Source organism: Lindgomyces ingoldianus, assembly GCF_010093535.1.
Source record: "Lindgomyces ingoldianus strain ATCC 200398 unplaced genomic scaffold BDR25scaffold_2, whole genome shotgun sequence".
Classification (NCBI taxonomy): domain Eukaryota; kingdom Fungi; phylum Ascomycota; class Dothideomycetes; order Pleosporales; family Lindgomycetaceae; genus Lindgomyces; species Lindgomyces ingoldianus.
This window is the reverse complement of record NW_022985163.1, coordinates 1,383,302-1,396,560: the sequence shown is the minus strand read 5'-3', so window position 1 is coordinate 1,396,560 and position 13,259 is coordinate 1,383,302. Positions and strand designations below refer to the sequence as shown.

Sequence of the window (13,259 nt, the reverse complement as noted above, 5' to 3'; positions counted from 1 at the left end):
CTGGAGCACCACTAATTAATTATTCTTTTATAGTCAACAATAGACAGATATAGTGTCCCTGTTACTATAGTAATTGCTGTACAATTATCTCTAAAGTGAACTTTATATAGCTTCTTCCACTACGCTAGAAGGCAAAGCTTTAAGCCTTACACTAGGCATGTTACAACTGTAGAGAGCAGAGCTGATCTTATAGAGAACCCCCAAGGAAACTTAGTTCGCTTGCGCAATAGTGCTCCAAGTATTGTCTAAATTAGTAATATATGTGTTCCTAGTCACGCATGTTGAGGGTGCTGGGGAGTTAAAATATCTACTACTGTTAGTAGAACTAGTCACGATTCCTGTCAGCGCACAAGCTAACAGACAGGTCAGTATGGCTATTCTAACAATATAGAAAAGTATGCACTTTTGACAACATAGTTGTACTGCACTTTCTATAGGCTTGTGTTGTATACTCTACATAGACTTAATTATATTACTGTAAGCTTTGTCCCACAGCGCGTTAAATAAAGCTACTCCTTTAGTGTTTAACTAATGTCATCTACCCAAGCCTACTCGTTAATAAGATCTAGTAATATAAGTAATAAGCAACTTTAGCTATAATAACAAGGCTTTAGTGACTGTGAAAGAATCCTTCTAGATGTTGCGTCTTAAACTTAAGTCTTATTCTAGCCTTTCTAGATCCTGATAATTAATATTAAAACAAGATAGCATAGAAACAGCTCTAGAGTAGATGTGCGAGCCACTAAGACTTGTTTATGGAAAGTCCCTAGCGCAGTCACGAGTAAGGTAGAGGAAGTGTGAAGGATTGTAAGATTAAGGGAACCCCTATAAGAAGTTTCAAGAAGACCTAAACGTAGAGGGTTACAACGATATAGCTAGTGACAACAGAAATGCATGAAGAATTTGCTCCAGGCTAGGAATTTCCTCATCTATTTGAAAGGATTTCGTTGTAAAGATCGCTGTAAGAAGGAGCGAAGAAGGCAATCAAGACTATTGGTCTGTGCTGACCTCGACGGACCTGGTCGAGGAGGATTTTGGCAAGGACAGCAGTGGCAGCAATGCCAAGAACGCAAGTTCCAAGAAATTGCTCATGAAGATCCTTGTAAGCAATACTTCGAATAGCGATGAGGGAACTACGGGCCTCGTGACGATCCTCAAAAAGCGAGCACGAAGCGAGCCTAACAACGCCCAAAGTGCCAAAAAGGGGCCAACAAAGCTCAAGTAAATGATGCGTGCACTGACGGAGTCTAGCTCGGGGACCTGCCTTATAGCGTGCTCTTACCGGAATCTTGACATCATAGAAAGAGGTGTTAGAGTGCATGTTAGGAGAGCAGTGTTGGGAACTGTTAGAGGATATAAAACGATAGGGGAAAGGCTGTTACTAAACTTTCCGGTCCAAAAAGATCTCAGGTAGCTGTACAACAGGCTTAGACCTTAAAACAACAGTACAGAACAGTGGATTCAATCTCATATCTGAAGTTGTGTTTTGGCCAACGAACGAAGATATTGTGTTGAATATCAATAACAAAACCTCTACTAGTTAGGATATTTCTCTAGAGAGGACTAAGAAGGTAGCGTAGATGATGTCAAGAGTGGTGGGCAAGCGGCCCTGATCTCATGAACCACTCACTGAAGGTGACTGAGCCTGCCATACCACTCCGCAACTGAACAGAGCGATGAATCGTTTGTTTCATTTCATCCCTCCATCTGGGCCTGCCTAACATTCGACTGCGGGTGTTTTGGCCGTGTTTCGGACACCTCGATCCTTCTTACCCCAAATCAACTCTTTCAACTCCTTTCTGAGATTCCTTACATATAGCCCCTCTACGATATTCCTCTCCTAAATACCCCTTGTTCTTACCTCTGACCAAAGGTTATCCCAACGTCCACTATGTTCCGGAATGCCTATATCTATAACTAATTCGGAAACACATTCCCACGTTCCTGAAGCCTCCAGTATGCTACAACAGTAAATTTTACTGAGATTTGATTGTTTCATTGAACGCTTCCTGCTCTGCCCATCAATGGAGCTGGATTCTGAGACGGGTTATTTGGAGACAGACGCGAAGTGGAGTGGCGATTTATGATGTATGGCCTTTAAGCTACGGTTGCACCCCAATGCAACAACCGCCGAGAGCTCCCTACATCACGACTCAACGAGTTCGTATGGCAGGAGGGCCAGGTTGGATCTCCAGAACACCAGGACGACGAGGGAATTGAGAAGAGAAGGCGGGTGTTTAAAAAGGCGGCCCTGTAGGATCGCTGCAAAGCTGTTAGATGTGATGGGGAGAGTGAAGGCTAGGTGAGGACCTCCGTTATCAGTTCTGTGCGGAGGCTGGGTTGGTTGTTGCAGAGGCGCCTTGTGACTGTACTGGAGAAAAGACTGTTTATTATGCTGGGTCTTTCTAGTAGGTGGCAAAAAGGATCCACGAGATCCGCAGCGTTAGACGCGAAGTGCGTGGAGAAGGATGAAAGGAGGTTTAGAAGACTTTGAGGGAAGGCAGGGAATATTCTGCTTGTTTCTGTCTTATTCCTGGAAGAACACGCATTTGCTGCATCCAAGAAGTCGTTGCGAGCCATGGATAACTGCGTTTTGAGCTACCGCCACAAGTCTCTGCAGCGGCCCTAGCTAGCTGTCAAAAACCACTCTTACTCTCCCAATCATCGCATCGTGCACAATCCTCCTTACTCTCTCCACCAACGCTTGGTCAAAAAAAGCAACACCTAATTCTTGACTCGTAAACCAACTCGCGCGATCCAAATTCCCAGACCCCAGGACGAGCACTTCATCATCCACAATCATCATTTTGAGATGGCTTTGTTGAGGCTCGCCATTTTCCTGACCCCTCTTCTTCGGTCCGCCTAAAGGCGTGAAGTATGAGATGTGAAGACGTCCTAAAGGAGGTAAACCAATGGCGGCTTCTTCGTCGCTTGCAAGACAACTTGAGGTGGTTCGTGATAAATTGTTGTAGCGTTTTACAAGCTTTCTGATACATCGTTTGGTTGTCGTTCCCGCTGTCACGAGCTGCTCGAGAACCATGAGTTTCTCTGACGTAAGGATCCTGATATCAATGCCACGAGATAACGCTTTTAAAATGGCGGAGAGTATAGGTGGAGATGTTAGGTTCGGTGTTTGGATTTGGATGCTCTTCTCTGCTTTGGAGAGTAACGTTAAGACGAATACGTTGAGCGGAGTTGGGGGTGCAACGACGTTATCGGTGGTGGCGAACGGCTGAACATGTGGAGTTCTTCGGTGTGGGCTCGGCAGGAAGACGGTAGGGATGTTTGTGATTTCAGATCCATGGGCAGAGGTTAGAAATCTGGTCGTTCTGTTTGCATGCTCTTCAGCCGCTAGTGACGTTGGTGTCGCATCTTTCCATCGGGCATTTTCTACTTCGTCGAAGGCTAGGGCATCAGGAGGGGGCATCTCTCTCCGTTCCCAGAATTGGGAGTAGAATCTCACAAACTGCCCTACTGAAGGTCCAGAGAAAGTAATGCACCCTTCAAACCACTCTTCCCAGCTGATATTACAGGACGGAAGAACAACGGTGCGGCGGTCAACTATAATGAATTTCGGATGCATGACGCTAAACGGTAACAAGAAGATAGACTTCACATTAACGTCGAGTCCTGGAAGATCCGAAGGATCTGGTAGGCCAAGCTTCTTTATCCACACTGAAGGTGGGTATGTCTGGCCAGTCACAGACTGGGAGTGGAAGAGTTTCTGAAATAGGGAAAGTGACGAAAAGCAGAGACGAACGATGATTTTTCCGGAACCTCGCCGGACAGCCTTGTTGGATAATTTCCGAAGGATGTCACTGAGGATGCTGAGACTTGAGGAGCGCGCCCAGAAACAAGTTACCAGAATGAGCTCTTCAGATGTGGATTCAAGGAGAGGTGCCAATGAGAGGTAGATGGAAGACCCCGTACCGGTTTCAAACTTGTGAATTGTTGATGTACTAACGAGGGATTTTGAGTCGAGAGCGTAATAGTTTGGGTCATCCTTGATATTGTTCTTTGATGCAGAGTTGAGGGTTGAAAGAAAAGGTGCATTGAAATGTGAGATTTGAGGAGAAGATGCTCGTTTTGGCATGGCTATAGTAGACAAGGAGAGATTCCCGGGTTATCTCTTAAGATGTATTGGAATGTGTGACTGGTGTGCAATGGTGAGTGCAGGAGAGAGGCACAGAGGTTAGGGTGATGTCAACATCACGCTAGACCTGTTTAGTTCCTGTCGCCAAACCACTGTATTAGAGCTTCAAGCCCCGCAATATTTTCGGCCAAAATTCCTGAGCTCAACACCAAACCTCCACCTCTCTTACACCAATCCCCCCAGCCTCTCCCCAATTCTGGTCCACTAAATTCTCTCTGCGACTTCCCTTGTATCCTCATACCTAATCTTAAATTACTTATTCTAGCACAACGGCCCCTTCGCTGCTGGCTCCCAAATGCCCATCTCCATCCTTCCACCCTCCCTTCCCACATCTACGCACCACCTCCCCCGCAATGCCTCCTCCGACGTTGAAATGTCCGACTCTGACTCCGACCTCCCCTCCTCCACCAAAAATCTCGTAACACCTGGCGAAGCCATAACCTCCGACCCCCAATGGATGCGCGGTCACGGAACCTACATCCCTCCCACCTCCACAACAATAATCTCGACCGTCGCCGGCACCCTCCACAAAACTAACAAATTACTCTCCGTGCAACCTCTACGTGCACGGTACCAACCTGAAATTGGAGACCTGGTAATCGGCCGGATCGTCAGCGTTCAGACCAAGAAATGGATGGTCGATATCGCAGGCCCGATGTTAGCTAGCCTCCCCCTCAGCGCGATAAACCTTCCCGGAGGAATCCTACGACGACGCACTGCGGTGGATGAATTGAATATTCGGACTTTTTTCTCTGAGGGGGATTTACTAGTTGCGGAGGTGCAGGCGCTGCATGGTGACGGAAGCGCAGCGCTACATACGCGGAGTTTGAAGTATGGGAAGCTGCGGAACGGCGTGTTTACTTCGCTGTCAGGGGCTGGGGGCGGGATAATGTCGCGGAGGGGTGGCGTGGTGCGAAGTCGGCGACAGGTGTTTACGCTGCAGACGGCGGCGGGGGAGGTGGATGTCGTGTTGGGTGTGAACGGGTATATTTGGGTGTCGAAACATACACGGCCGACGGAGGGGAAGGATGTCAGTATTACAAGATTAGAGGAAACTGTTAGTGAGACGCTGTATTCAAGTCAGAATGATGAGATTGAGAAGGGGGTTATGCGCGAGATTGCGAGGGTCAGCACGCTGGTTAAAGGGCTGGCGCTTTGTGGGGAGAGAGTTGATGAGGATATGATTGTTAGGGTGTACGAGCAAGTCGTAGAGATGGAGGCTGAGGAACAGAGTATGGGGGATGTTATGGGTGTGGAGAAGAAGATTGGAGCGAAGGGCATTGTGGAGAATGTATTGTTGCGGTTGGAGAGTGGTGGGTGAACGGTGAATACAGTAGGGAACCGAGTTATGATACCCAATGTTCGATAATATTGATGGCATGGAATGGGATACTGTTTGCAGTAACGGAGCTCTCCATGCTCTAGTCACCTACACTCCTTTGACCCACTGCTGCCTAGCTACCCCACATGCTACGGCCCAGAGCTATTGCTGGCCCTAGGTCACATGACGGTTCACCTAGAACTATATAAACTCGTCGTTACCCTCCTTTAGCAATCAATCCAGTTCCTCATGCATCTGGTGCTCCTCCTAGCTTCACAGTTATGAGCCCGGCAATCGCTTGCTAGTCAATCGAGATGTTTTCAATCTATACCAGGGAGAGCTCTTTTGACGCTCTGCGCACCATATTGTGACCTCTTTGTCACCACCAAGACAAACTCGTCCACCGCAAGGACTAATCAGTCCACCAATTGCAATGAACTACTGCTATCCATAGACATAGGGGTCACAACCTTCGACCAATCACGTCATCAACATGACAGATTCTACTGATCTGCTAGTTTCAAAGACTACAGTTATTCTCAATACAACTAACGACTGGGGCAAATGGATTTACCCTCAGACAAATAGCTGTTGCGCAGTTGATTTCTGGAGGCAAATTCATTTGCCCCAGTCGTTAGTTGTATTGAGAATAACTATAGTCTTTGAGACTAGTAGATCAGTAAAATCTGTCATGTTGATGACGTGATTAGTCGAAGGTTGTGACACCTATGTCTATGGATAGCAGTAGACTACAATTAGATAGACTAATTAGTCCTTGCGGTGGATGAGTTTGTCCTTACAGTGGACGAGTTTATCCTTGCAGTAGACGGTTTTGTCCTTGTGGTGGACGAGTTTGTCTTTATGGTGACAAAGAGGTCACAATATGGTGCGCAGAGCGTCAAAAGAGCTCTCCCTGGTATAGGTTGAAAACAGCTCGATTGACTAGCAAGCGATTGCCGGGCTCAGGACTGTGAAGCTAGGAGGAGCACCAGATGCATGAGGAACCGGATTGATTGCTAAAGGAGGGCAACTACGGGTTTATATAGTACTAAGTGAACCCGTTATGTGACTTAAGGCCAGCAATAGCTCTGGGCCGCAGCATGTGGCATAGCTAGGCAGCAGTGGGTCAAAGGAGTGTAGGTGACTAGAGCATGGAGAGCTCCGTTACTGCAAACAGATACGCATGAAGCAGCGGATCTCGTCCATCTATAACGTCGAGCTGAAGCTAGCGTCTCCAATATGCGGAAGACGAGGCTAGATCTGGACAGCTTACGGAGCTCCCGAGACGAGTTCCAAGCCATAGACTGGCTAGATGTCACATATAAAGATGGCGGTCGCAATATCACATGACTAAGCACCGATCTTTTAAACCTGTGGACGATGTTTTGCTATGTACCTATCGTACTATAGACTCATTACATCCCCGAAAAGATGCAGAACCTAGTACAACACCCAGCAGCCTGGTGCACACTTTCTCCTATCAATTACCTGACCAAGGAACCCCACAACGCCAAAGATAAGATCTAGACCAAAGAAAACTGAGCCGGAATCAGTATAAGAACTTGCTACTCACCATCTACCACACCTATATTCTACTTCTCATCATCTACTCTCCAATATACACAGAGGTAAAGGAGGTAGTAAGCGCATCAACACAACCCAGGCAACTCAACCTAACGGGACCACACACAATTACGCATAGCCATCAGGGAGTCATACTAGAACTAGATCCAAGGACTCAAAACCTAACAAATCCCACCCTCCCCATCCCCATCCCCATCCCCATCCCCCATCCCCACGTCCAAACACAACAGCCCCTCCCTCTCCAACCGTCCCAAATCACCCCCAGCCTCAATCACCGCTTTCACAGCCGCCTGACTAAACTTGCGTCTCTTCTCTGCAGCTTCTTTCTCGCGTCTAGCTTTAGTCTTACTGCTTCCGCTCGGTGCAACACCTGTTAAGATCTTCTGGCTATCTGAGGGCGTGAAGTTTACAAAGCCGACGGTGGAGAGTTTGGTTTGAGAGGAGGGGTTGTGGGTGGAAGAGGAGTTGGAGGATTTCCGGCGGTGGGATTGGGGTTGCGAGAAGGAGTTAGAATGGGACTGGGTATGAGAAGCTTGCCGGTGGTGGTAGGTTGAAGCGCGGGTGCGCGTGAAGTGGGGTTGGGGCTGGGAGGGAGATGTGGGGGATGGGGTGCGAGATTGGGGCGTTGTTTGGGGGAGAGTATTTGAAAGGCCGTGAAAGATGAGTGGGGGTGATGGGGGGTATATGGGGGTGTAGCCTTGCATGTGTGCGTGTGTGTTTGTTTCGAATGACGAGGCTGAGGCTGAAACTGAGAAGCTACCATTGCCGTTCGCGGACTGACTATGTCCATTCACAGCATCCGCGTCATCGCTGAAGGTAAAAGATGCTGTGTCGCAGGTAATACCCAGCCCAACGGCCGATGCCGTACTAAATGCATTCTGGTTCTGCGCACACGAATGTTGTTGCGAAGCATGATAACCCGCATCAACGGAGCCAGGCTGAGCAGGCTCATTACTCCACCACGTCTTTCCGGGATTCGGCGTATGGAATTCTGGCGAGCCTGGGAACGAGAGATTTAGATTGACTGGCGTATCGGGACCCCACGTTGCGACGAGGCGGTGAGACGGCGGGGTATGTAAGGCTGAAAGAGCCTCGTTGCTCATCTGGCGATTGTGCGAAATGTACCCTGTTGCCATATTTTCGTTAGATTCGGAGAACTGGAAAGGATTCCCGGCGCTGTTTTGGCAGGAACTGGTGTCAATGGCAGGGGAGGATAGAGGCGTTAGCTGGTAGTTGGGGTTGTGCAGCGAGGTTGTGTCCGAGGTTGGGAGCGATGACATGGCAGCCATGTAAGGCCGGTCTCGTGGGTAGAATCCACTTCCATTCCTGTTCTGCTCGGGTTTTGTAGACAGTGGTGGCGAGCTGGGGAGAACATTGGGTGGGAGTCGTAGATTGAAGCTCTCGGATGGACCTTCAAGCTTTCGGGTCCAGATATCCTGGACGCCAGTACGATAGTGTGACGGTTGCATCATACTCATCGGAAAATTCGGCTTCCTCCTTAATTTGTGAACACCGTATCGGACTGATTGATCTGGAGTTGGCGTAGCCTTCTGCGCTGGCCTTGCGAATTGTGGTTTCGGAGAAGGCGGGGTTGAAAGTGAGAGTCGTCTTTCAAAGCTATCCAATTCGAAAGAATCATCAAACTTGAACAGTCCAGGATCGCTCACAGAAGCCTTTCCGCGAGATTCAGGGTAGATGGAGAAGGAAACGTCTGGCATGATGGGCGAGGCTGGGTTTTCTTTGAAGTCCCACGGAGCCTTGTGCCAAGCTTCCGGAAAGCCACGATCCCAATCGGGCAGATTTGAGTCCTCGGTCAGGAAGCTGTCATTTGACGAAGGGAGCTCAAAGAGATGCGCCAAATTGTCTGGGCTAGATGGTTCCATTGCGTTGTCGCTGAATTTCTGGAGAAGGTCTGTCTCGACATGGTCTTCAAAGAGCTGATCTAGGTCGACCTTAGGGTCTTTGTCGATAATCGGCCGCATCGGGAAGTCTGAAGTGGTGTCGTAGTAAAGATGTCACGAATGATGTCTTTCACGTGTGTTGTGTCGGGTCGGTATTGACCGGGTCGCTGGGAAAGAGGGCGAGCAAATCGTCGCGGCAAGGAAGGGAAAAGATGTGAGAATTCAAAGCAAGCGTGCCTTGCAGATGAGCTGCAGGAGGCAAATATGAAACGGTGCGTAATGATGCAGGAACAAACGCGGAAAACGCGTGAATGGGCAAACCTATACTCGATATATACCTGGGGGGTCGTGCCGAACGATTCCTTTCCAGCCTTAACTTTCTTTGCGGTATGCTTGGTGATGCTAGGTCATAAATCTAGCAAGAAACGAGGAATGAATGTTGACGTAAGTTTTCCGTCTCGTGATGGGACTGGTTTGACACCCATGAAAAGGGTGCCAACAGGACAAACAGTCAGACAGTGAAGGGGGTTGGGCATTCCGCTGCTGACTGTGGCAAGACGAGGGCGGCAGACATGACGCAAACAGCCATATATGATTTTCCCAGCCCACCACGTTACATTCCGGAGCCAACCCCATTGCCTGAGCATAGGAGGCAGTGCCGGAACAATCACTTTGTTTGAGTGAGACTTTGTCGATCAATCGTTTCTTTGATAACACTAGGATGTCATGCGGCGATGCAGAAGTGTGAAGGCCTCCGGAAGTCCGATAGAGCTCGAAGTGTTTTCTAGGACAGGCCTATCAAAACCTCCAGAACAAGTGTCACCCTCATTAGAGACCCTCCACTCGACTCGAGATCTGGGTGGCACTCCCAATCCTCGGTAGTCGAAAACCTGCCATCTCGTTTACCTGTTTGTTCTGAATAGAGGGGCTTGCGATCCGCAAACAGTTTGCATTCCTCGCCCAGCCAACCAACATGACGACAGCCCAAAAGAGAAGCCAGAATGCGCGCCACCAACTGCAGAAGAGTAGACTGAAAGAAAGAAATTGAATAAAGAGGGACAGAAGCCTAGAGAGGTCGATGAAAGGGTATGTAAGATACTTAGTGTTGACAATTGTTGCTCATTCATTGTCTGGACGAGTTCTGGTCTTGTGAACGAAGCGTCAACAAACGATCATGTCTGAGGCGCTTACGGAAACTCGTAGGTGGAGACTGCGTGGTCCTGGGATAAGTTAATGGATGGGCTTACGATGTGACGAGTGTAATGCGGTAAAGTCATGGTCGACTGAGGATCTGGGTAACACACGCAGAGTGGCTTACCTGGGTTCGGGATTGAGGCGCGCCGCACGGGCCACCTATTCAACGACCGTGAAACCGAAGTTTACCCTCACTTCTCTCTCCCAGCTTCAAGCTTCATTGAACTGCATCATTATATGCAGACACCCCCGTCATCTCGTTTATTTGTATTATAGCACGGGCTGTAGTCTTCTCGTGCCCACAGATGCTCCCCACTCAAATTTCTCTCCCGCAATGGACCCCGACACTCCCCACACCTCTCCCTCTCCACAACCCTCCCTCTTCCGCTGGATACTAGGCTTCCTCCTCGTAGGCGCATGCTGGGGTCTAACAACGCCCTTCATGCGACGCGCCGCCATGAACTACACCCCTCCCGTCCGTCCATCTTTGACCGACCCGAACAATTCTTGGCTGAAGCGGAAAGTGCTAGGGATATGGTATGCGGTGATAGGGGTGCTATCTAGGCCGGCATATGCGGTTCCTCTCTTATTGAATGTAACGGGGAGCGTGTGGTTCTTTATCTTGATTGGGAAGGCAGGTGAGTTGTCGCTGACCTGGAGGTTACGCGGGCGTTGAGATGATGTTGAAGGGTGGGCATCGAATGCTGATCAGCCACCTGCAGAGCTGAGTCTTACTGTGCCGATCACAAATTCGCTTGCGTTCTTGTTTACAGTGCTGGGAGAATGGTGGGCAGAGAAGAAGGTCATTAGTAGAGGTATGCTGGGTCGATTTGCGGGGTCCGAGCCCGGGCTAATCAGAGAGACAGATACTTGGATAGGCATGGCCTTTGTGTTGGGTGGTATTGCGCTATGTGTACAAAGCAAGGCATGAACATATTGTGATCGAGAGTAGATGCAGGTATCAGCAAGAGTTGTAGCTTCGCTTGGTTTATATATCGTTACCAGTACATGTATACTTTGGATACCTCTGATCTCCTTGATCTATCCAGGGAAATCTATCAGCTTTCTTACCCTATCGTTTCACTGCGGCTATACATCTCATATCGTACCACCGGAGACATAATGCCTGGTGTGTGACAGTGCCAGCTGACGTATTCTCCGACACATTCTCCACGGCTTTCTGGTCCAGAGCTAACCCGTGGCGCTGGAGCCTTCTGTGGTGTGCTCTTGCGGCCGTAGCTGGATGAGCCACCCGAAATATCCTGGAGGCGGTGCTTGGTAAAGGTTAGGGACAATGTGCACTGATCAATCCGCCCATCCCTTCTCTGGCCACCCGGACTCTCCCGGCCCGACCTCCGGCCAGCCCTCCGGAATAGTTGCAAACTGTGGTAGTTTGTACCTCTTCTCGCACTCTCGCTCCGTGCACGTCAAATTACACAGCCCAAAAGTTTCACAAAAGCATTCGCCAGCATCCTGACAGTCAACAGCCGGCATACCGAAGATAATATGCCACATATACTCAATGACTCGGCCGCTGATCTGATCTTGGAGTTGGGTTTCGAGGAGCCAGTTCCTGATCTTTTCGTATTGCTTCTTTGAGCGTGCTCGCACGCGTTCACGTGATACTGCAAATTGGCTGGAGCAGTGCGCTCCGACGACATCCGGGACAGTCTCTCCAGGGAATAGATAACGAAAGACACTGGCATAGGCAGCTTCATTCTGCGATCGGTCGTCAGAGTGGCCGGATGGGCGGAGTGGGTGAAGTTCGGAAGGGCAGCCCATGGTCCAGGAACAACGAAGAGCAACGAAGCCACGCTTTTGAACATGCTTTAGGCGAAGACGCTTGAGAACTGGAACGCCGTCATACATGGGATCTTCATTATGCCATTGATAGCGTAGGCTGTGAATGAAGATAGAAACGTTGGGAAGCGAATCATAGCGGTCGATGATATATCTAACCCAAGTCAGTAATTATGAATCAAAACAAAAAACTTGCTCTGGAATGCATCATACGTTAGAAAGGGCATTGCTTCCCGCCCTTTGTTCACGGGTACAGTCAGGGGTGCCGACACATTGTTAACGACATAGATATTCTTCCTCCAAGAGCCGAAAAATTCGTCAAGCCAACTCGTATCGTCTCCGGAGAGGCTCGCCACTACCAACTCTTTCTGTTCTGGTTTTGCCGGCTTCGTCTTGTTCTTATCAGGACTGGTCGCATGACCTCCTGACTTATGCGGCGGCCGGGCAAGGCGGGAAGCGGCATCACGGGAGAAACGAGAAGAAGAATGGTAGGTCATGTAAAGGAACACCCAGAGGAGAATACATATTAAGATTATCCGTTGATACCGTCGTGAAATCATCATTACAAGGACGTAGTATCCAGAAAGTCGCAAACGAGAATGAAGACGAAAGTTTGTCGGAGGGCCTGATGACAGGAGACCAAAGAGGGCCTGCGTTGGGGTGTGGCGCGCGTCAGCACGTGCCGGGCCGGCAGGTGCAGCCCGCTACCGACGACGACGAGAGCGGAGGATCACAGCTTCCTTCAACCTCAACCAACGTCGCCAACAACTCTGTATGTATATCCCACGACTGATTCTCGAAGCTTGTTTCTATATAAGCTTGAATCCCTCGAGTCGGTCATGTGGGCGTGTCTTTGTTCCTATGTCCATGGTCTGAGCTCGGCAGGGCGAGAAATTCCCCCGAGCCCGCACTGAGCCTGCCAAGAAGTTCAATTCCAACTTCCTCCAACCGAAGAGCGAAGTTTTCCTAGTACAATTATTCAGCACAGGACGCCTGAGTCTCACGACAGCACCACAGAAACGAGGCAGGTGAGGGAAACCTTTCAACGTCCATAACTTTGATAGTCGCGACCTCGCCACCCAAAGTGCAGTCTGCGTCTCGACAACTTCGAACAGCTCAATAGCGATCGTCTTCTAAAGATCAGCAAGGTGTCTGCCATATCGATAAGTGTGATTTCAGCTTCTTGCTTCAAAGTTTGTGCGTGTATCAGAGTGACTTGGCATGGAACTAACGCCGCTAACTCCACGCGTTTGACTCTTTTCGGCTATCTTGGGGGCCAGTTTCAAGAGGATCAGCCACTGGAGCG

General features: G+C 49.3%; 5 protein-coding genes across 5 annotated transcripts; 2 read left to right on the top strand and 3 right to left on the bottom strand.

Moving 5' to 3' along the window:
• Nucleotides 1–2,629: 2,629 nt before the first annotated feature.
• Nucleotides 2,630–4,129, bottom strand: BDR25DRAFT_276849 (phospholipase D/nuclease; the record flags this gene model as incomplete). Its single annotated transcript, XM_033687576.1, has 2 exons — nucleotides 3,856–4,129; nucleotides 2,630–3,675 (listed from the first exon to the last, which is right to left on the bottom strand). Exons 1-2 carry the CDS (start codon nucleotides 4,091–4,093, stop codon nucleotides 2,630–2,632), a joined length of 1,284 nt encoding a protein of 427 aa, XP_033553966.1. The 5' UTR covers nucleotides 4,094–4,129.
• A 188-nt stretch (nucleotides 4,130–4,317) lies between these two features.
• Nucleotides 4,318–5,663, top strand: BDR25DRAFT_300176 (uncharacterized protein). The gene has a single exon (XM_033689314.1). It carries the CDS (start codon nucleotides 4,449–4,451, stop codon nucleotides 5,472–5,474), a length of 1,026 nt encoding a protein of 341 aa, XP_033553965.1. The 5' UTR covers nucleotides 4,318–4,448; the 3' UTR covers nucleotides 5,475–5,663.
• Nucleotides 5,664–6,835: 1,172 nt separating this feature from the next.
• Nucleotides 6,836–9,500, bottom strand: BDR25DRAFT_371081 (uncharacterized protein). The gene has a single exon (XM_033697176.1). It carries the CDS (start codon nucleotides 9,038–9,040, stop codon nucleotides 7,220–7,222), a length of 1,821 nt encoding a protein of 606 aa, XP_033553964.1. The 5' UTR covers nucleotides 9,041–9,500; the 3' UTR covers nucleotides 6,836–7,219.
• Nucleotides 9,501–10,359: 859 nt separating this feature from the next.
• On the top strand, nucleotides 10,360–11,204 carry BDR25DRAFT_300175 (uncharacterized protein). Its single transcript, XM_033689313.1, has 3 exons — nucleotides 10,360–10,791; nucleotides 10,876–10,968; nucleotides 11,020–11,204. The coding sequence occupies exons 1-3, from the start codon at nucleotides 10,488–10,490 to the stop codon at nucleotides 11,082–11,084; spliced, it is 462 nt and encodes a 153-aa protein (XP_033553963.1). The 5' UTR covers nucleotides 10,360–10,487; the 3' UTR covers nucleotides 11,085–11,204.
• Nucleotides 11,205–11,458: 254 nt separating this feature from the next.
• On the bottom strand, nucleotides 11,459–12,450 carry BDR25DRAFT_309419 (uncharacterized protein; the record flags this gene model as incomplete). The annotated part of the gene is made up of 2 exons (XM_033691087.1): nucleotides 11,459–12,107; nucleotides 12,167–12,450. 2 exons carry the CDS (start codon nucleotides 12,448–12,450, stop codon nucleotides 11,459–11,461), a joined length of 933 nt encoding a protein of 310 aa, XP_033553962.1.
• Between the last annotated feature and the right edge of the window lie 809 nt (nucleotides 12,451–13,259).

Bases quoted from the DNA above. Each gene is read 5' to 3' on its own strand.
- BDR25DRAFT_300176 (XM_033689314.1), top strand. From the start codon at position 4,449: ATGCCCATCTCCATCCTTCCACCCTCCCTTCCCACATCTACGCACCAC.
- BDR25DRAFT_371081 (XM_033697176.1), bottom strand. From the start codon at position 9,040: ATGCGGCCGATTATCGACAAAGACCCTAAGGTCGACCTAGATCAGCTC.
- BDR25DRAFT_300175 (XM_033689313.1), top strand. From the start codon at position 10,488: ATGGACCCCGACACTCCCCACACCTCTCCCTCTCCACAACCCTCCCTC. The intron at 10,792-10,875 runs GTGAGTTGTCGC...AGCCACCTGCAG, and splicing joins TATCTTGATTGGGAAGGCAG to AGCTGAGTCTTACTGTGCCG. The intron at 10,969-11,019 runs GTATGCTGGGTC...TCAGAGAGACAG, and splicing joins GAAGAAGGTCATTAGTAGAG to ATACTTGGATAGGCATGGCC.